General features: G+C 42.0%; 1 protein-coding gene across 3 annotated transcripts in view; it reads left to right on the plus strand.

The window, feature by feature from the left end:
• Positions 1 to 23,453, plus strand: part of PPP2R5E (protein phosphatase 2 regulatory subunit B'epsilon) — a 203,081-nt gene that overhangs the window by 79,148 nt on the left and 100,480 nt on the right. For all 3 annotated transcript variants that reach the window (XM_077464362.1, XM_077464361.1, XM_077464360.1), the window contains exon 3: positions 21,204 to 21,400. In XM_077464362.1, the coding sequence (XP_077320488.1) occupies positions 21,204 to 21,400 (197 nt within the window). The remainder of the gene's footprint in view (positions 1 to 21,203; positions 21,401 to 23,453) is intronic.

Here is a 23,453-nt window from a genome sequence, read left to right on the forward strand (position 1 = left end):
TTTCCTGTATTGCATTTGTGTGTTTGTCTCTATGCTGTTTTTGTACATTCCTTGGTTGCTTCTTTTTATTAAAGCTGTGGCCCTATGGGTGATGGAGATCATTCTTTTTGTGCTCCACTGTAAAATCCTTTTCTTGGAGTAGGCTATAGTGCTGCGGGCGACATTTCCCCATCAATACTGTATGTTGATGGGGGGAATCGAGTGATTTTTGGTGTGTGTGTGTGTGTGTGTGTGTGTGTGTGTGTGTGTTTGTTTTTTTTTTTTTTTTTTTTTTTGCTTTTTCACCTGTGGTGGAAGGAATATGGAATAGAATAGGCTGTGTTATCCCAGCATGACTGGAAACATGACTATAATTTTAAGAGGAACGTCACCCTACTTTGTAACTTTTTTTTTTTTTTTTTGTCTTTGCTTGCCTAATGCTAGGTTGTGCACAATTCAGATGCTCGCGCACCTAGCAGATCCAGCATTGTCCTGCTGAGATCCACTTCTCTTCTGCCACTGTTGGGGTCCTTTGCTACCATGTACTTATGTGACGTCATCAGGAGGGTCCCATCTCTTCCAGGTTCAGGCGAACCCCTCCCAATGACGTACTGCTGGGACTGCCTCCCTTCCTTTTATGCTCAGAGGACTAGGCCTCCTGTGATGTGACGTGCATATCCCAGGAGGCATCTGGAGTGCTGCATGTCATTCATCTAGGCGAGAAGGGAGAATGGGGGCCAAAACCTGTATACAAAAAGTGGGGGGGGGGGGATGGCGGAGAAGTGAGAGTTATTTAGCAGGGCGGGGGAATGTTTGAGTTGAGGAAAGTTATTTTGAAGAGTAACTATGTGCCTGTACATGCAAAAAATTTTTTTAATGGCCATTATATTTTTATTTGTGCTAATTTCACCATGTCTGGTGATTACTAAGTGATGTAAAACCTGTATATAGAGTTGCACGGGGGCGAGATTTTTTTTTTATCAGTTTGAATTTGTTGAGAAGTCTGCTTAGAATTCTGCCGGTCCTTTCATGTAGATTTATGGCTCTGATGTTCATATTACTACGGCTTCTATATATAATTTTTTTTTCCTGCTATGCAGTGCTAAAATTAGTTTGGCATTGTAATAAGTATCTATTTATCTTCTTTTTACATCCAACTTTCCTTTGTTGGGGATGATGTCGTGTTTGTTGAGGTCTCCCACAAGTTTGCATTGTTAGTGGTTACCAAGGATCGATGCTTTCCACCTACACACCTTTTTATTTACGTAACGGCATATAGGAAATCCACATAAGCACTCAGTATGTTCTTATTGAACATGAAAGCGAATTTCTGCAGTGTGCCATTCATTCAATCCTGTAAAAACTTGTAGGTAATTGGTTTAAATGACTTCTTTCCAATGTTTTCAAACATTTGGATTTGTGTTCATATAGCCTTGTCTGCCTAGTTGTATCTCGAGTGTGATGGAAATAATTTATGAGCACGTGGTAGGTGTCCCTTTCATGGCAGCTCACACTTCTGTTTAATTTATTCTGAATGGTAGCTGTTTTCTCTCTAACCCACAGCTTACTTTCTAGATCATTGTGCGTGTGTGTGTGTGTGTGTGTGCGTGTGTGTGTTTAATGTGGCGCTGTTGCTTTTTGAGTTGCATGTTTGAGTTTATACGATTTTATGTCTGATAAAACAAAAAAAGTTACTTTGATGTAAAACTCTGGACTGAAATCAAACCTGTTTAAAGCAGAACTCCACAATTACAGGTCTTTCAAAAAACCTGCTGTCTTACAAGGGGAGAAGTCCAAAGAGGGGTATGCCACTTTGTGGATTTACCTATTTTATTTCCTATTTACATTTTTACTGGGATTTAAAGAGGAAGTAAACCCTGATGAGTTTACTTCCTCTTTCATTCCCTGCAAAGGCAAAGCATAATGGACTACGATGCATCGAATAGTAGCCCATTATGTGTCACTTACCTGACACAGGAGCCAGCGAAGTCGCTGTTGTCCCCTGTAGTCCGCCGCATCCATCTTCTTGGTGGGGTCTCGCAGCTCCGCCGCTGTCATTCGGCGAAGCCGCGATGACGTCACTCCCGCGCATGCACACGGGAGCCGACACGCGCGGCAGCTCCGTCGCTGAGAATGCCGCGCTCAGTGCGCCCGCGCGACGCTGTCTACGGCGCTTGCGCCGTAGACAGTGGTGCCTGTTTTCGGGCAAATATCTCCTAAACCATATAGGTTTAGGAGATATTTCTTGGACCTACAGGTAAGCCTTAATCTAGGCTTACCTGTAGGTCAAAGTGGTTTGTAAGGGTTTAAAACCACTTTAAGCTATCACTATACTCCCAACAGTAACAATCAACTTCTCACAGCTTGTTAGTAAATTTTTGCTTCAATGAGCACAGCAACCGTTTGGCCTGCTGGCTGAACAAATAAAAGTGAACCATGTATGGCCAGCTTAATGCGGTTGTAAAGGCAGGACATTGTTTCCCATAATGCATTCCTGCATTCATTTAAAAAATGTCCCAGCAGTTGTATCACTCACCCCTCTTATACTTATTCTAATCCAGTTCTGTTCTCGTCTGCAGTGATGCTCTCCCTTCTCACTCCCTTTTTCACAGGACACACAGACAGCAGTGGGAGCCCCGCTGCTGTCAATAAAATCCTGTGAGGAGGGAGCAGAGGGTGGGGCTGACCCACGCTGTGTTTGTCTATTGATGCACATAGCCCGACTCAGTGAGCCAGACAGGTGTGCCACGATGGGAAGCTGCTTCCCGGTGGGGGCACACATAGAAAGAGCTGAGGGCAGGGCACCCAAGAACAGGAGGTTCGTGGCTGCTCTGTGCAGTACCATTGCACAAAGCAGGTAAGTAGAATATGTAATATTTTGGTGCCTGGTTCGGACAGGCTCACGCATGTACAGTGTACATTCGGCTGTAGTAGGCTGGGTTCACACTGAAGCGATGCGGGAACGACGCAAATCCGCGGCGGGTTCCCACATTGCATGCCTCCCGGCAGCAGTTCACACTGCCCTATGCGAACTGCTGGGGGCGTCAGTGAAACGTTAATGACACCCCCAGATCAGTTCGCATATCGCAGTGCAATCTGCAAACTCGGACAGGAATCAGATTGCATGGTGTGAACACACATGCGATCCAATTCTGCTGCGGACCAAAAAAGGGTCCTGTGCGAGTTTGGGGCGGGTGCGATGCGAATTCAGCCATACTATCTGTATGGCTGAACTTGCATTGCACAGAGATCGGATGTGATTTGCACTGCAGTGCTGTGCGAATCACATCCGGTTCTTGTAACCGCAGCAGTGTGAACCCAGCCTAAAGCTGCAAGGACTCGCACAGTCAGCTGCCCACAGTAAACATGCCGGTGCTGGGGACCCAAATAACGGTGAAAGACCTGTTAAGGTGAGGATGGTGCTGGACCCCTGGACAAGCAAGTGTATTGAAAACAAAAAAAAAAGTCAGGAGCTTCAGTTTTTGTAGTTGCTGACTTTTTTTTTTTTTTATAATTGCGGTAAACAACCGCAACCGCTTTAAAGCGGGAGTCCGCCGGGAGTCCGCGTTTTTTTTTTAAAAGCCAGCAGCTACAAATACTGCAGCTGCTGACTTTTTTAAAATGGTGACACCTGTCCAGCGCGCCCGCGATGTTGGCACCCGAAACCGATCTCTCGATGGTCTCTCGGGTGCTGCCGCCGCCATCTTGGGTATGGGAATAAGTCAGTTACAGCAAAACTGTAAACTGTAACCGCTCTATAAAGTGTTAGATGACGTGCAGCTTGAATTTCTAGGTCTAAATCTGCTGATCTGCTAACCCCAACTCCCTCTCAGACTGAAAATGCTGTTTTCTGCTGTGCTCCCTTCAGCCAGATTATTGGCAATCTAATATGGGAGATCAGATAACCAGGTGAAAACAGAAGGGGAAAAAAAAACATACAAAAAATAAGAATGCAGACACCACATCTAATGGTGGACTACAATATATTACATTCTTTGCTTTGGGTTAATATATTGGACATAAGATTATGGTAGGAGGAACGTTAAAGTGGTTATGCAGGGTGGAGGGTTTTTGTCACCTTCATGCATACTGTGCATGAAGGTAAAGAACCTTCTATGTACAGCTTGCCCCCTTCAGCGTCCCCCCCCCCCCCTCAGCTGAAAGCAAATTAAACCCCCAAAAACTGGACAGGCACCATTTCTTCAGCTCGGCACACTGCAACACATGCAACTTCAACTAACTGGTAGCTACTAGACATGTGCGCACTGAAATATTTTATTTTGGAAATTTGTTTTAGTCCGAAAAATGTATTTAGTTACTCCAGAAACGAGTTTTTATTTATTTTGTTTTTCGTTAAAAATTGCATTCGTCTGAAAATCCAAATTAAGGTCGAATCTGTCATTGAAGGCTTATGGTGTCTGTCGAATGTTCAAAGAAGATTCAACGGAGCAGCTAAACAGTATGACTCGTATAGTTTAGCTGCTCCTCTGAATCTTCTTAGAACTTTCGACAGACACCATAAGCCAAAGATTCGACGTCCGTATGTTTTTCGCTGCTTTGTCGATTCTTTGTCCATGTTGAATGTATATAGTTCAAACAGAAAATGGACTGGTGATAGTGATCACTGATCAGACAGATAACAAGATAGGGTATATAGAATCTCATTATATAATACAGAATCTATAATAAAAAATACCCCCCCACAACACAGGCAGCCTCTGAGATTATCGCTACACTAGTATCACTATCAGGTTCACAACACTAACACAATAGCAGCAAATTATTATGAAAAAGTTCAGTTGAACTGTAGCTTGCTTCACTATTCTGCTACTGTGCTTATGCTTAATTGCTAAATAATTCAGGTTCTCTGACAAACGGACCAGCTAAGATTGACTGTCTTCAGAAATGATTCTGTGTGTCTCTCTCTGCTAGCAATTGTAAGTGAAAGTAAGTTGGCTGTACGTGTGTACTTAGTTCTAGATATTTTACTGCTCCTCCTCTTTGGTTACAATCATCATCATCATTATTTTTATTTTACTTCCCCCCCCACCCAATTCCAGCAGTGATCTTTTCTCTCTATGTAGAATAATCTTGGACGAAGGCCCCTTTCACACATGCGGACAGTATGTCCGTATTTCATCCATCCGTTTGCGGATGAAATACGGACATACATGCATTCCTATGGGATAGCGGGTGTCTGGGGATGAACATCCGCAGACTCCCGATATTGTCCGATTCTGCAGACAGAGGAAAATCCTATTTTCCTCCATCTGTCTGCAGAGCGGATCGGACAGACGGTCCGTGTTCATCCGATCCCCCATAGAGGAGAGCGGAGATCTGCCAGGGCGGTCCCTGCACAGTGTGCCAGGACCGCCCTGTCATCCGCCAGCTCAGTGGGGATAAACGGAGCGATACCCGCTGAGCAAGCGGATCATCACAGGGTGGATCATTACAAATCCGTCCCATGTGAAAGGAGCCTAATAGAGTTAAAAGAGGCACATTCGACCACAGGTTTGATAGACAGATTGTTATTGTCGGTGTCATGTCTAATCTCCTATATGTATCGAACAGTTGTCTCACAACGAAAACTAAAATAAAGCATTTATTTATGTCGGATTTTTCGTTTTTTCAGATTCTGCACTTTCGTTATTTGTTAAAAAGATAACGTAAATACCTGAAATTCAGCCGCTACCATAAGCCAATTATATAAAGGGGCCCTTATTGGCTATCGAAGCCCTGGACTAATAAAAAAAAATATACATTCTCCAACTGTCTTCTCATGGCCATGTAGATTTGGATTGGGGGTTATGTGACAATGCTTTTGTTCTTGCACTATTCAGAAAATAGCCCTTGATGTTGGGGTTGTGTATATAAATAATAAACTAGATGAAAAGACTAGGAAGAACATTGCCCATATTAACCAGTGGGACGTCTGCTTCCATTTTGCTGTCTACACTGGAAGATACCTTTTGCGGGACGGGGGAGGGTACGGACACCGCGTCTTGCATCCCTCAGTTTTCATAGATGAGCCTCGGAGCTGGAAAATTAGGCTCTTGAGTTTTTGTTGGATTTTGTTCCTATTCTTGTTCTCACAGAATGTAGGAATGGTATGTAATATCTGCTTGTGCCTAAAAGCTATTTTTTTTTTATATAACCTACTGTGCTCATGATTTAATGTCACTACTATATTTAAAAGCATTTATATAAGCAAACAGTATTCATATAAACACTTCTATTTTGACTGAACAATCAAGTCTTTAATTTACTTTAAAATGCTGCTGAAAATATTTTTTATTACTTAAATGTTGTCCTAATGACGTTTGCTATCTGTTATGGGCAAATTCATAAAAAGCTCCCCTTAAGGCATGGGTGCTGAGCCAGCATACAGTCGGGCCTTGTCTCTAGAAATAAAAGGGGATGCAGTTTGCTTGCATAAGACTTTTTTTTTTTTTATTTTTTTTTTTTTTTTTCCCCTTGATTCCCAAAATATGTTTCAGAATTCTGGGAACACCAAATTTAGTCTGTGACCATGTAGACCAGCTGTTGCCTTTTCTGCTCACTGTAGTGTACTCGTATACATTCAAGTACTGAATGATTGTCAGAAGGGTGCTAATACACCAGACGCAATATAAAAACCTTTTTTAATATGGTTTGCGAGAGATCATGGGAATATAAGTTGACTTTCACATTAAGGCTGTGTTCACATTATAGCTTTTTGTGATTGTGTGCAAAATCACACCAGGCATGTGGGTGTTTTCAGGTCACATGCATAGGACATCACATTTATTTTGATGCAAAGGAACTAATGCACTCTTCTCTTGAGCATCAAGCCCTGCATGGTTAATAACTACATACTTTGTTGTGCATACGTTGCATACGGAAAACGCGCATCCCCCCCCCCCCCCGTATCTGTGCGCCATTACCTATGAATTATACCAGAAGCATGGCATGTATTTGCACATTAGAATCTTTTTGCACATGTTCACGAAATGCTATAGTATGAAAGCAGCCTTAAGCTGACCATACATGGCTTAAAAGTCAGTTCACGTATGGCCATTTCCCATTCATGAGATGCTGATCTGTTGATCAACTTCTCGTAAATGGGCCTGTTGTAAAATTTCAGTTTGATCAGCGCTGCAGCCAATAAGCTGTTCAGTGTGTTGGCAGCAGGGAGGCGAAGGAGTGTCCCCCGCTGTCAGAATACAGTGACCCAGCATGGAAGATCCCCATATCTACCCTGAATGTGTGGCTAGGGGGAATGATTCAGCCCAAAAAACTGACTCTTGTATAGGCGGCTTTATCTTCAATAGGAGTGGTCTCCAAACTGCAACCCAGGGACTGGATGCAGCCCTTTGCCTTTGTCTGGCCCTTGAGGCATTATTTCTAGCACTGACACCAATCAATGGAACATTAATTCTTGCAACCGACACCAAAAAGGGAACATAATTCTTGCCACTGATGCCAACAATGGGGCACTATTCCTCCCCCTAATACCAAAGATGGGGCATTGTTTACTTTCACTGGCCACAGTCTGGCCCCCCTAAAGTCTGACCGCTATCTGGTCCTTTTGTTTAGAAAGTTTGGAAACTTCTGGTCTGTAGGTTTTTTTTTTTTATTGATTTTTCCCCCTTACCTTCTATTCTACTAAATATTCTCTAGTAATTGAAACCAGCCTTTATATTGACATTACTTTGAAACCACCACAGAAAAACCCACCTCAAGTGTCAACTGGATGGAAGAGAGACTTTGCACATTATCAGGAAACTGTTTCCCATGAGTGTTTGGGGTGGCCTGCACTATTTTTCGGTCAATCATGAAGTTCGTGGACTAAGCTAGGCATTGCCAGCCCCTTTGTGACTAGCTAATTAGCAGTGACAGTTTGCTTATCCCATGAGCATGGTGGCTCCATAATGGCAATGCTGCAGTGCTTTCAATGTTATGCAGTGAATATCAAAAGTCTACACACCCCTGTTAAAATATCAGGTTTCTGTGATGTAAAAAAAGAGACAAGGATGAATTGGTTCAGAACTTTTTCCACCTTCAAGCCCTGGTTCACATTGATGCTACTTTGAGAGGCAATGGCACTGTTCCAATCGGCGCGACTCCAATTTTGCGGGAATTACTTTTGTAAATCGGTGAGGTGCTGCAAAATTGGTGTTGCACCGATTGGAACAGTGCCATTGCCTCCAATAGGCTGCAATTTGTCATACTATTTGATCTCTCAAATCGCTCCAATGTGAACCTATTATCTGTACAACTCAGCTGAACAACAAACTGAAGCCTTTAAGGTGAAGGGAAGTAAAAATATAAAACAAAACTAATATGGTTGCATAAGTGTGCGCAGTCACCGTTAAACTAATATTTTGCTGAAACACCTTTTGATTTTATTCCAGCACTCAGTCTTTTTTTGAGTACGAGTCTATCAGCATGGCACATCTTGACTTGGCAATATTTGCCCACTCGTCTTTGCAAAAACACTTCAAATCTGTCAAATTGCGAGGGCATCCCCTGTGCATAGCCCTCTTCAGATCACCCCACAGATTTTCAATGGGAATCAGGTCTGGGCTCTGGATGGGTCATTCCAAAACTCAAATTTTCTGGTGAAGCCATTCCTTTATTGATTTGGATGTATGCTTTGGGTCATTGTCAGACTGAAAGATGAAGTTCCTCTTCATGTTCAGCTTTCTAGCAGAAGCCTGAAGGTTTTGTGCCACTATTGACTGCTATTTGGAACTGTTCATAATTCCCTCTACCTTGATTAAGGTGCCTGTCCCAGCTGAAGCAAAACCACCCGAAGCATGATGCTGCTACCACCTTGTGAACAGGCACATTTTGATCAGTCTGACTGGCTTCGTTCCAGGTCAGCAACATGGAAATTTGATGCAAAAGTATAAGCTTCCTAGCCAAGCAACTACCGTATTTTCCGGCGTATAAGACTACCTTTTACATGTAAAAAAATTGGCCAAAAAGCAGGGGTCGCCTTATACGCCGGGTCAGCCCCTCGGGTGGCTGCTTGGTGTTCAGTAATACTGTATGTAGCTTCGGCTACATACATTTTATACAGCTGAGCCAATCCTGGTGAGCGATGTATTCAAATGAATATAAAGTCTGCTCGGATTGGAGTAACGACCTCTGCCAATCTGAGCAGGCTACTCTGTAGCCTGCTCGGATTGGCTTGGAGAGTCAGAGAGGCGCGGGCTGATGATGTTACAGCCTCTGCCAATCCAAGCAGGCTTTGTGTTCATTAATAGAATACATCGCTCGCCGTGATTGGCTCCAACAAATGCAGGAAGAAGGAAGAAATACGAAGCCTCGAAAGCCGGGTCGTCTTATACGTTAAGTACAGTTTTAAAAGTGTTTTTGTCCTATAAGATTAGGGGGTCGTCTTATATGCCGGGTCGCCTTATACACCGGCAAATACGGTAACATTCTCATAACCCCTTCACTGAGGTGTTTAAGGGCCTGCTGTTGGGGAAGAGGCTCCCCATTGCTTGAAACCAATCTCGGTTTTATGTGCATCTTCAAGTGAGGTACTGGCTTCCACGTGGGTAGTGTATTCCATGATGGCAGCAATAAATATACAAGCCTTTGTGATCTACTGTATATCCATTATATAACAATGCCAATGTGTGTTAATATTTTTAGCACAGCACATTGTCATATTTTCCAAGTCTTTTCAGCTAGGATATGTCTTCTCTATTTTGCAAGATAATGCCACGCTTCCTTCCTTTGGTAATATGCTCTAGCTTCAGACTTAGTACAAAAAAACAAAACAAAAAAAAACTGACCTTTATTTAACTTTTAATGAGAGAAATGTGTTTTTTTTTTATTTTTTTTTATTTTTTATTTTTTTATTTTTTTTTAGTACAACTATAGGCAAAACTTTTTTTTTCTCTTTTGTCATCTGTGTCTAATTGGCCAGATTTTCCTTTCTTGTCATAGCCGAAACAGGTGTGAGGAAATCCCTGCAAATTAACCACTTCAGCTGCAGAAGATCCCCCCCCCCCCCCCACATGACAGGCCATTTTTTTTTTACGCTACGGCACTGCATTACTTTGTCAATTGCGCAGTCATGCAACGCTATGCCAAAATAACTTCCCCCCCCCCCCCCCCCCCCCAAGAAATAGAGCTTTCTTTTGGTGGTATTTTAATTTTTTACACTATAAACAAAACAAACCTTTTGAATAAAATATATATATATTTTTTTTTTAACTCTGCTATGAAACCTCCAATAAAAACTGTATTTTTCACAAGAGCTAGTGTCCCCATTGGAAGATTTCTCCTTCTAGTACTTTTCTGGCGACAAGCCAAAATTTTGAATTTTCTTTCAATGAAAATGGTAAACTGGACAAACGGGGTGAATCTTCCTAACATGGAATAAAGTTGTTCAGCGCAACCTTCCTGAAGTCCACGGCTCACCCATTATGGGGGGGTGGTGGTGGTGGTGGTGTGTCGGGTTAGTGTTATTTTTGTAGAGGATTACACAGAATTCAGATTAAGGTAAATAAAAAAAACTTTTTGACATTTAATATTTTCATTGTGTTTAAAAAAAAATTAAAGGAAATTCACTCGAAACTGATATTTCAGCTTTTAGCATGCTGGTACATTGGAGAACGCAGCTTGCAATGTAACTTGTTCAGTTATAAAGAAATTAAATGAATAACACACCAGGGATCTGTTTGTATTGTCTCCAGTCATAGAGACATGTCTTCTATTGATTAAAGCTGCCACTAGTGATTTCCTGTGTCTGTCAGTATGAGATTTCAGGACTCATGCGCACTAGACGCTAAAATAACGTTATAAAAACATCAGTAGCTTTGCAGGGAGTTTTTCAACGTTTTTGTAATAGTGGTTTTTAGCATTTATTAACGGGTTTTAGCGATTTTCCGCGTTATCGGTTTAGAGTTTTCAAAAAAATTTTTTTTTCAATGTATCAAAAACGTTAAATGCCGGTGAGTGACATTTTTGAGCGTTTATCAGCGTTGGAGCGTTTTTACAGCTGACAAACGTCTCTCAGAACCCACTAGTTTTGTTTTTTTTTTTTTTACTGCTCAAAAACACCACTGCCCAAAACTGCTAACAGCCTATGTGTGTATGGACACATAGGATAACATGGAGAGTTTATCGACTGTAGAAAAAACATCTACAGCTAAAAACAGCTGCTGTAAAAATGTCCAGTGTGCATGAGGCCTAAAAGTTCTTTTTATTAATTGCTATGACAAGACATATTTGTACGCTAGTTAGCAGCTCTCCCAGTCCTCTCTCTGAACAGAAGCAGCCAGATTTCTGGCCATATTTGTATAAAGTTCCAGGCCTAAAGTACACCTGTGTCCAGATTGTGAACATTATTGATATATTCCTATTAAGCAGTAAAATTTGAAAACAAGATGATCCTAATCTCTCTAGCTGCTTGCACTGTGAAGTAATGTGTCCAAGATCACCGCAGACTCTAAGGCCCCTTTCACATGGACGTGTCTGGTCCGGTCAGCAGGGGATCTGTATAAAGGACCCTGTAAACAAAAGGCTAACAGCACTTTTCAAGGCCTTATTCTCTTTGGCTGGTTCTGCTATGCTGCCTGTGGTTGCAATCCTGCTTAGTCTGTCAAACCCTTCTTGTCTGGACTAAGTGCAAGGCACTGGACCTTGAATCCAGTCTGTCGTCCTGTACCTGGTACTCTTGCTCATGGGCCCTGCGCTACTGTGTGAATGGTTTAGTGAATTCGCTTTGCTAGATTTCTAGCATTGAGCCATCTCTCCATACATCTGCAAAGTATTCTTTGAGTTTGGTCTGCTGAACTTCCCTGCAAATAATCTCCTAGGACAGTGATGGCGAACCTTGGCACCCCAGATGTTTTGGAACTACATTTCCCATGATGCTCATGTACTCTGCAGTGTAGTTGGGCATCATGGGAAATGTAGTTCCAAAACATCTGGGGTGCCAAGGTTCGCCATCACTGTCCTAGGAGGATGCCCTTTGAAGGGCCTGATCTTTTTGGTGACTTCTTGGACATCTATCACTGAGGTTAAAAGTGCCCTCTTACCTTAGAAAGGAGGTGAAAACTCCTGCTGGTAAACCTTTAGCCTCTGAGACAAAAAAAAGGGACGCAACTGTTGCCCTTTTTGGCCATATAGTCCCTGCACATGTCGGGCATTTGGGTCCACAACATCGAGGGGCTACAAACTAGAGTTCCGATTGTTGCCTCCTCCCTCTTTCATGTTCCCAAAGTTGCCATCCTTCCTGCAAAAACAGGAGGATCTCTACACTGCTCTCTAGCAGCTCCTCTCTCATCGGGTCATTACTACTGTCCCAAATGACGAAAGATTCCAGGGGTTTTATTTGCGTTGGTTCACTTTTGTCCTAGAGAAGAGAAGATTCTAGATTTGAGTATTTTCAACACGTTCCATCAGGTGCAAATAGTCATTGGCTGCCTTCAGTTGGAAGACCACCTAGCTTCTATGAACATGAAGATACCAGATACACATCCCCATTTTTCCACCACCTTAATGCTATTTGCATTTTACAATAAGAATGCAAAATTACACTTAAAGTGGAGTTCCACCTAAAAGTGGAATTTTCGCTCCTTTGTCTCCCCCCTCCAGTGCTCTGTCCCCACTTCTGGGAGACCGGGCTGCAGCAAAGTACGTCACATATTGGGCCAAGCAGCATGTGCAGTAGGGACCCGGCCGTGAAGTTGTAATGCTTCACTGCCGGGTTCCCTTATCAGCAATGGTGGCGGCAGCACCCGACAGCTGATGGAAACATCAGCTGCGGTGCCGGAATCGCTGGACTCCAGGACAGGTAAGTATCCTATTTATTAACAGTATGTGTAGCTGCTGGCTTTTAATTTTTGCAGGAGTAGGCGGACCTCTGCTTTAAATTTTACATAGTTACATAGTAGGTGAGTTTGAAAAAAGACAAGTCCATCAAGTCCATCCTATGTGTGTGATTATATGTCAGTATTACATTGTATATCCCTATATGTTGCAGTCGTTCAGGTGCTTATCTAATAGTTTTTTTTGAAACTATCGATTCCCCCTGCTGAAACCACCACCTGTGGAAGGGAATTCCACATTCTTGCCGCTCTTGCATTAAGGAACCCACTACCCAGTTTAAGGTTAAACCTCTTTTCTTCTCATTTTAGTGAGTAGCCGCGTGTCTTAATTCCCTTTCGTGGAAAAGTTCGGTATTTGTGCACAATATTAGATTGATATTAGAATCTTTCTTTTTTTAAATTAATATGTTATACTTACCTGCAGTGGTTTTTGCACAGAGAAGCCCAGATCCTCCTCTTTCCGGGTCCCTCACTGCCACTCCTGCCCCCCCCCCCCCTCCTGCCATCTCTCCCCACAGCAAGCAGCTTGCTGTAGGGACTCCCAAGCCACTGCTCTGCTTGTGCGTTTAGACGTGGAGCCTTGGCTGCCGCTGCTGCCAAAGTCAGTGAGCCTATGGAGCCTGCTGCTGGCTCAGCCAATAAGGAGGGTGAGTCTCGGACAGCCAAGCCTCTTGTACAACATCGCTGGATCGAGATAGGGCTCAGGTAAGTATTAGGGGGGCTGCTGCACACAGAAGCTTTTTTTATCTTAATGGATAGGATGCATTAAAATAAAAACCTTCTGCCTTAACAACCACTGTAAGTACATGAAACTTAAAGTATAAGGAAAGACATCCCCACCAAAAAGCATTAATCGTACATAATCCATATTGTCTTTTGATCCGCATTAAGATTTTTAAGTTGTTCCTTTTTATACCTTTTGACCCCTTTCACACTGGGGCGTTTTTCAGGCGTTTTTCATGCGCTTCAGCGTTAAAAAAAGCGCCTAAAAGAAGCTGCAACTGCAATCCCAATGTAAAAGCCCGAGTGCTTTCACACCAAGGCGCTGCGCTAGCAGGGCGTCAAAAAAAGTCCTGCAAGCAGCTTCTTTGCATCGCTTTTGGAGCGGTGAATACAACGCTCCTAAAGCGCCCCTTCCCATTGAAATCAATGGGAAGCGCCTGTAAAACGCCAGAAAAACGCCTGAAAAACGCTATTGGCAGCAGCGTTTTGTGGGCGCTTTTAACTCTTTATTTGGCCACTAGCAGGGGTTAAAAGCGACCCAATAATGCTCAAAAAACGCTGGTAAAGCGCTGCTAGTTTAAGCGGCGCTTTACGAGCGTTTTTCAGGCGCTGACATTGTGAAAGGGCTCTTAAAGCACTTGGGCTTTCACATTGGGACTGCAGATGAGGGCTTCTTTCAAGCGCTTTTTTTAACGCTAAAGCGCCTGAAAAACGCCCCAGTGTGAAAGGGGTCTTTATGTCGAAACTGCTGCCTGTTGTGACTTTTCCCAATCTGGCTTTGGCTGATGTTGGCAGCTCCTGGCCGTGTTCTCTGCCTGGCAGCTGCGTCCTTTGCTGCAGGCTGTCAGTTCAGGAAGTGATGGCGCTAAGTAAATACTAATTTCAGGAAGTGATGTCACGCGCCTGCTGTTTGGCGGTGTCGTTTCCATAGCAACAGGATGCTGTGATTATTACTGCCAAAGGCTGGGAAGGGATCGGTGTGCGACTGAGCAGGACAAGGGTGGGTTTAATGAAAACTAGGCTGGATCCAACGAAGACTGACAACGATTTCGGGAAGTGCATGATAGCTGGCAAATTCAGCTGAATAGAGAAACCGTTGTCTGTTGCAGAAGGCAGCTGATTTGTCTAGCTCAGATTAGACTTTGTCTGCATAATATCAAAGTAGTTTTCAAACTGAACTCCTATCTCTAAAGCTAGTCAGATCCACATTATAGGGCTAGATAGATAGGTTAGTCCTACAAACAATATATCACTATACATACCTTTTCTGAAGCCGCTCTGGTCCCTGTCATTGAGCTGTTAGCAGCAGCCTTTATATGTAGGCGGGTGCAGAACAAGCAGCCAACAACGGAAGCGCCATAGTATCTCTATGGCCGACATTACTTCCCAGGCATTTCCCAGCTGTTGTTGGCTGTCTCTTGCATGCAGCATCCACCGCTGGAGACCAGAAAAGTTATGTATAGCAATTTTTGCTTTACAAGGTTAGATAGGCTAGTCTTACAAATGTGGTTGTGAGTAGATTGAGAGCCAGTTCAAACCACATACAGTCCAGTGTGGGTTTTTTTGTATCAAAAACGCATGGAAAGTAGGTTAGATGGTTTCCAATGGCATAGCTCTCACCAGTGCAGTCAGGTCCAAGGCTTTCCAGTTTCAGGAAAAAAAAAAAAAAACTTGCATTTTTTTTTCTGCATTGGACTGTACTGGAACACAGCAAAAGTCATCAGACGCTTTGAAATGCATCATAAACGCACTGTACCTCAGTACAGTCAAATAAAACCAGGGACACAAAAGCACCTGGAATGCATTGGAGACGTGCCAAAAAGTGTTAAAAACACGCATGCAGAAATGCACCCGGAACAGATCTGGAGCGCGCCCTTAGTCAGTTTTAGGATAAACTTCCACTTTAAACATATTTAACATACTTATCATGGGCAAAATTTCAGTTATGACTGGAATTCCACTTCATGCCTGGGGTCACACTGTAGTGATGCGGGAACCAGCGCGATTCCAGGGCGGCTCCCCACGTCGCATCTCTCCCACGGGCAGTTCACACTGCCTTCTGTGAACCGCTGCAGGTGCCAATACAATGTTAGACGCCTGCAGATTGCTTCACAAATCGCAGTGCGAGCTGTGGATTGGGATCGCATGGGTGCTCATTCTTTCTAAATAAGAAATCCTATTTGTTCAACGCTGAATGTTTTAAATAGAAAATGTATGCATTTCTTTATAAGCAAATATTGGTTTGGAATAAATGCATGACTGTTGGTGGCAGTGTGTCTTGTGCATATTGGTAACGGTTCCTTGACTGTTCCTGTGGTTGAGTTTAGAAGTGGGTTCAGTATGTCTGCTTTTCTCTTTGACTGATTAAATGCTCTCTTTATTAAACCCTTCACTAGCCTTGATTGGCCCTCGAAGTTGCTAAGTAATTATTTGTAGCAACAATGAAACTGCATTGTATGAGCAATGATAATGTTATTTATTAACAAGGTGTAGAGACACTTGATCTGCCAGCCTGCCTCAGCTTCACTTGTATTACTGATTACTTAAACACAGCCTCCAATGGAGGTCATCCAGTAAATAATTCAGGCAGCACAATACACTAGATTTCATAGAGGCCGTGTAGCGCGTGCTTGAAAGCAGCAGTTTGATTCAGTGGGGAGTTTCGAAAAAAAGTTGCAGGGAAACAAATGCCATTTAAAAGTGGAGTTTTTTTTTAACCTTGCACAAATTGAAGAATTTTGAAATAGAAATATTTTTTTTTTTTTGTATACATTTTAAATCCATACTTTACCTGAGGGTTGTTCACGCCAGAACGCGGTGCAGGAAAACCCAAGTTTCCCACAGTGCGTGCAAAATTAAAAACCATATCTACTGACCAGTTATGTAGAAAAGGACAAAACGCAAGGAGGAGAAATCTGCGCTGAGCTCCATGGTGTCTCCGAGGACAGGAGCACGTCCGGCCGGACAGTAATGGAGATCAAGAGGGGGGGGGAACAATGGTGAGGGGAGGAGACCCAACCTAAAGACAAAACATCTGTGGCTAGGATGTAGATGGTCCAAATTTTTTAGTCATGTAAAAGACATAGGGTGAAAGAGAAAAACGCAATATTTAGGGAAACGGCAGATGTCAAAAGGAACATAATATATTCAGAGAAATTGGATTGATTAAAAATATCCAAACCGAACTCACTTTGAAATAAATGGTGCGCTGAACTTGAAATTTGCGGGTTGGAGAAAGTAAGGGATGGAAGGAAAAAGGGCACCAAAAAGTGACCCTAGGCCATTATAGAGATGGTATGGTGGCTGATAAAGTGATCTACAAAAAAAGGGATATTATTTACAGCTTTTAACGCTTAACACCAAATTGCAAAGCATAACCATTTGGGAAAATATGTATAATAGTGTATTTAAAGCATATATGCTTACTTTCAAATTATCGCAAAACAGCGGCATCCAATGGAATAGCGACCAAAGAAGGAGGGATCACCTAAATGGGTAAATGTATGGACCCTAGAGATGAGGGCATAAACCCATAACAATGAAATGGAAAATCATTTGATCAATCTAAAAAATGGGTATCAGTATACAAGCCAGAAAATGGCTAGAAGGAAATTCAGTTCAGTTCAGCATTACTGCTCTTCCAACAACCTCTAAAAGTATACATCGGGAACATAAGCTTACCAAGTATCTTGCCAAGGTCCCCACTTTTTTAAGGGCACAGCATAAATTAAGTGGCACATGGACTGACTTTTATATACCTACCATGAGAGGGACGAGTCAGAAAAGTTGGAGGGGGTGGATAGAGGTGGGGGACGAAAAAAAAAAACGCCCACATCATTGAGCCAGATGCACAAGAGTGATGTAAACTATGTTTTTTTTTTTTTTTTTTTTTTCATTTCATGTGGTTATACTGTATTGTACTTGTCAACTTCAGATACCAACTCTCTATGCATTCTCCTTTGTACCGTTTAAACTTAGAAATTTTACATATTTCTTGCTTGCATACGTATTTTTGGAGTTATCACCTCTTTAAAGTCCCGTAGGAGGGTTCTTGTTTGCTATTCTTTTATACCCAATCAGGTTACGGACCTGTTGCCAGTTAACCACTTGCTTACTGGGCACTTAAACCCCCCTCAGTCCCAGACCAATTTTCAGCTTTCAGCGCTGATGCACTTTGAATGACATTTGCGCGGGCATACAACACTGTACCCAAATTAAATTTTTATCATTTTTTTTCCCCACAAATTGAGCTTTCTTTTGGTGGTATTTAATTACAGCTGGGAGTTTTATTTTTTGCTAAACAAACAAAAAAAGATGCAAAAAAAAAAAAAAATCATGTTTAATAGTTTGTTATAAAATTTAGCAAACGGGTCATTTTTCTCCTTCATTGAAGTGCGCTGATGAGGCGGCACTGATGGGCTGCACTGATGGGCACTGATGGGCTGCACTGGTGGGCACTGATGGGCTGCACTGGTGGGCACTGATGGGCTGCACTGGTGGGCACTGATGGGCTGCACCGGTGGGCACTGATGGGCTGCACCGGTGGGCACTGATGGGCTGCACCGGTGGGCACTGATGGGCTGCACCGGTGGGCACTGATGGGCTGCACCGGTGGGCACTGATGGGCTGCACCGGTGGGCACTGATGGGCTGCACCGGTGGGCACTGATGGGCTGCACCGGTGGGCCCTGATGGGCTGCACCGGTGGGCCCTGATGGGCTGCACCGGTGGGCCCTGATGGGCTGCACCGGTGGGCCCTGATGTACGGATTGTACGGATTGGTGATCAGGCGAGTCTCGTAGACTCGCCGATCACAGAGCGCGCCCCTCAGGGGGCGCGCAGGCCGCTCGTGCACGGGACAACGTCAATAGACGCAGTCCCGGAAAAGGAGATCCGCGCTGTAGCCGTCATTTGACTATAGCGCGGATCTCAAGTGGTTAACCTAATTAGTTGCAAAATGTTCTTCCAGCTCTTCCTTGTTTGTACCAGCTTTTCGTTTCCCTGTCTAACTTTTTAGAGATGTGTTGCTGCTATAAATTCCAAAATTACCACCGTATTTTTATTTTTTTATGGTACATTTTCTCATTTTAAACTTTTTTGATATGTTTTCTATTTTCTGTTGTAAATAAAATATGGAATTGAGATTGGCAAATCATTGCATTCTGTTTTATGTAGATTCACATAGCATTCGAAAAAAAAAAAAAAAATATATTATATATATATATATATATATATATATATATATATATATATATATATATATATAATATAATTTTTCAGTTTCAATTCCCAGAGCAATATGGTTTGCCTGAATTGATAACTCAGCAGGTGCTGCCTGCACTGGGACTTTCCTTATTCTGATTATACATGATGGGCCATCTGATAAATGCATTTGGTGCATTGTTTTAAGTGTAGACTTATTGAGTAAACCTTTTTTAATGTATTACAAGAAGGGGGCAAATAGATACGTGCAAAGGATCTAAAAGCTCCACCTGCTGGCTCATAAGTAGAATGCAAAGTATAAATATGCTGATTCATATTTATTTGGTAGTCCTATCCATAATAAAGAAAAAGTACAAGAAAAGACTACCTTCTTTTTAGCTCCGCAATGGCAAAGCCAAGATTAATTGGTCACATAGTCGTTTTTTTTATTCGGCCTGAGCAGATTAATAGTCTCACATATAGAGACTGGTACAACTGTAATCCAAGGCAACTGGGTAAAGTAGTCGGCTGCTAATTTTTTTCACTAATTTAGCACCACCCAGTTGTAAAACCAGGGAGCCCTATCCTCTGGAATCCCCTGTATCCACATCTCACAGACCACCTTACAGGCTCAGTAAGGGAAGCAGAGGGATTGGATCTCTTAAAACCTGTGCTATGAAACGTTGATCGTGACTGAGGATGTTGGAACAAAATTCCATGGCAGCTTAGAATGTGGCGGCTATATAAAAAAAAATGATTTTTTTTTTTTTTTTTTTTTTTTTAACTGCATGTCAGAGGAAACTTGTGCTAAAACATCTTGCATGTTCTGTGATCTGCACATACCAGAGTAGGGCTTTTCTTAATTGATTAGTTGGCCAATTATTGTTTTGATTAATTGGTTAATGGCTTTTAAAAAAAGTGTGGTGTATAATTTAGTTAATATGTATAGTTAAAAAAAAAAAGGCAATTTATTCTTAAATATCTCTATGCAGTGTTAAATATAAATGACCAACTATATGGTTGGGAATCAAAATTTCTAATCCACTCTGAGAATAACGGACAGAAGAGATACATACTGTATATACCATTAGAGGAGAGATATACTGTATGTACCATTAGAGGAGAGATATACTGTATGTACCATTAGAGGAGAGATGTACTGTATGTACCATTAGAGGAGAGATATACTGTATATACAAGTAGGGGGGGAGCGATATACTCTATATACTATTAAAGGGTGAATCTGGTAAATATCAAACTCAGAGAGACTTTATTTGAAAAAGTCTTCCTTCAAAAAAAGCGATGCATAGTAGTCCATTATGCTTTACCTTTGCAGGGAATGAAAGAGGAAGTAAACTCATCAGGGTTTACTTCCTCTTTAAGAACATTGTTCGATTTTTCTAATCACTAGTGGGGTCAAATTGATTATTTTGAACCACAGTGATGGGAAAATTTGGAAATGGAAAACTTCTTGGTCAAAGGAATTTTCAGACAGTGTTTTCGTTCAGAAATTCAGTTCATTTTAAAAACAAGTAAAAATATGAAACATGCTTTCATTCAGCGAATGTATAAAGATTTTTCATCTGAAAATTGATCCATGTGGTCAGCACAAGGCTCGGTACACACCTATGCAGTTTGCTTTTGATCTGTTTCTGCAGTGCTTTTTGCTATGCGTTTTTTGATTTTTGCACACGTGATTTTGCTGCTATTTGCATTTTTTTATTTTTTTTGCCCATTTTATTGGCAGATTAAAAAGCACATTGCTGCAAAAACACATTACATGAGTTTCTGCAGCTTCTCCGTTGAAGTATATTGAACCAAAAAAAGCACACTTTTGCGTTAAAAAAAAAAAAAAAAAGTCCCTGACCGTTTCCAAATACACAGCAGCTGAAGAAAGCACAGATGTGAATGTGTCCCATAGCAAACCATGTAAATGAACTGTAATTGTTTCTGCAAAAAGCACCAATAAACACATAGATGTGAACCAGGTCTAAGACGTTTAGTAATATAATGGGGTTAAAAAAACGAAAATTAACCCTTTTATAGTACTAAAAAAGCAAATCACTACTGTAAGGGGTTCATATTTTTACTGTAGAACTGTGAAAGTAATATTTACAGTAGCGATTATTTGCTCTTTTTGTACTAATAAAGGGCTCATTTTAGTTTTTTCTTAATCCCATTATGTTACTGGCTGATTATGAAAATAATGGATTAATCGACAACTAAATCAATTATGAAATTGATTAGTTGTTTCAGCCCTACATAGCAGCACATGAGTGATGTGGGCTGGTGCATTATAACAGTTTATGCATTTTCAGTTTTGACTTGAATATACGCACAAGTATCTCACAATCACGTGTTTTTTTTTTTTGTTTGTTTTTTTTACTATCAAGCAGGAAGATTTTAGAAACATGAACTTGGTTGTTTTGTGCCCTTCTCACGTAAATGCTTGTGTTCTTTCTTGCAGACGTCCCAACCACAGAGCAGCCTGAACTGTTCCTTAAGAAACTTCAGCAGTGCTGTGTCATTTTTGATTTTATGGATACATTGTCCGATCTTAAAATGAAAGAATACAAGCGCTCTACTCTGAATGAATTGGTGGACTACATCACAATAAGCAGAGGCTGCCTCACAGAACAGACGTACCCTGAAGTAGTACGAATGGTGAGTAATGTCATTGTCTTGCGCTCTATTACTGGATGTAATTTGTTTGCAGGGCCCTTAAACAGAATGGTTCTGTTAATTTGGAAATCTGAAGAAGTAACGTATTCTACACATTAAGTATCATTAGAGGAAACTCTTCTCTGAATTACAGAAGTATAGACAAAGCTTTTTTTTGGCTATACTTCTCCTATGTATCACCAGAGTACAGTTTGTTCTGCACTCCTGTGCCCCTTTTGCAGTGGACAGTGGGCTAAAGTCCGCTGTCTGCTGATGTCACAGAGCCAATGAAAAGATCCTGACCATCTGGTTGGGATCCACCCAGATGTCTGGACCAGCTGCTAGCTCAGCCTCTCAGCGAGCTGCTGAGGGCTTGAGCCAGCCGCTTCCACCCCCTCCACAGCCCAGCCCTCCAGTGAGCTCTGAACGGGGCAGAGCAGAGAGCCGCTGACTGACAGTAACCAGCTCTCTGCAGGCTAAAGACAGAACTGAGCGATTTAGAGGTGTTTGCTCAGCTCTCGGTCTTAGAGGTGGTGGGGCACAGCTGCAGCATCAGACGGATGCTACATCCACCTAGGTGAGTTAATGGGAGGTTCTCCTTTAAGGTACACAAATGTGTACATTGGACAAATGTGTCCAATAGACTAACTAGGGGAGGGTTTCCAGTTATGTGAAGAATAGCATAAAACCAATATTTAAAAAAAAATATATCTGCTTGGGTCTAACTTTAAACCAGAAAGGGATCTTCTAGAATTGATCTAAGATAAAGGTCCCAGGACCGTATGTAGGGGGTGTTAATTTTTATTACATAGATTTAAATTTCTGATGGATAAAGATAACGGGTTGGAACTGCATACAAATGGTTGTGAGGGAAACAAAGCTATTAAACTGCTTTCTTTATAAATTCTGCTGGATGAACTTCACTTCATTTACTTTACTGAGCAGATGGATGACAGGTCCATCTGCTTACTGTGCAGGGACGGACCTGTCAGAGCCCCGCTGTTCTCAATGGGAAGCCTGTCCGTTTTTATCCGATCCGCTGGACAAACGTATCGCCATCCGTCTGTTTTGAGCAGATCTTTTCAGATCAGATGGCAGGCGGGTGTTGGCAGACACCGCTCTGCTGACATCTGCCTGCCCATAGAAGTCAATGGATGGCCGGCTCTGGATATCTTTGAGAAATGGCTTTCTTCTTGCCACTCTTCCATAAAGGCCAGATTTGTGCAGTGTAAGACTGATTGTTGTCCTATGGACAGACTCTCCCACCTCAGCTGTAGTTCTCTGCAGTTCATCCAGAGTGATCATGGGCCTCTTGGCTGCATCTCTGATCAGTCTTCTCCTTGTCTGAGCTGAAAGTTTAGAGGGACGGCCAGGTCTTGGTAGATTTGCAGTGGTCTGATACTCCTTCCATTTCAAAATGATCGCTTGCACAGTGCTCCTTGGGATGTTTAAAGCTTGGGAAATCTTTTTGTATCCAAATCCGGCTTTAAACCTCTCCAACAGTATTACGGACCTGCCTGGTGTGTTCCTTGGTCTTCATGATGCTCTCTGCGCTTTCAACAGAACCCTGAGACTATCACAGAGCAGGTGCGTTTATACCGAGACTTGATTACGCACAGGTGGATTCTATTTATCACCATCAGTCATTTAGGACAACATTGGATCATTCAGAGATCCTCGCTGAACTTCTGGAGTGAGTTTGCTACACTGAAAGTAAAGGGGCCGAATAATTTTTGCACGCCCCACTTTTCAGTTTTTTATTTGTTAAAAAAGTTTCAAAAATCCAATAGATTTCGTTCCACTTCACAATTGGGTCCCACTAGTTGGTGATTCTTCACAAAAAATTAAAATTTTATATCTTTATGTTTGAAGCCTGAAATGTGGCAAAAGTTTGAAAAGTTCAAGGAGGCTGAATACTTTTGCAAGGCTGTGTGTGTATGTATATATGTGTGTGTATGTGTGTGTATATATATATATATATATATATATATATATATATATATATATATATATATATATGTATATATATATGTATATGTGTGTATGTATGTATGTA

The sequence above is a fragment of the Lithobates pipiens genome, unplaced genomic scaffold, assembly GCF_037356315.1.
Source record: "Lithobates pipiens isolate NorthernLeopardFrog02 unplaced genomic scaffold, aLitPip1_a1.2 Scaffold_30, whole genome shotgun sequence".
Taxonomy (NCBI): domain Eukaryota; kingdom Metazoa; phylum Chordata; class Amphibia; order Anura; family Ranidae; genus Lithobates; species Lithobates pipiens.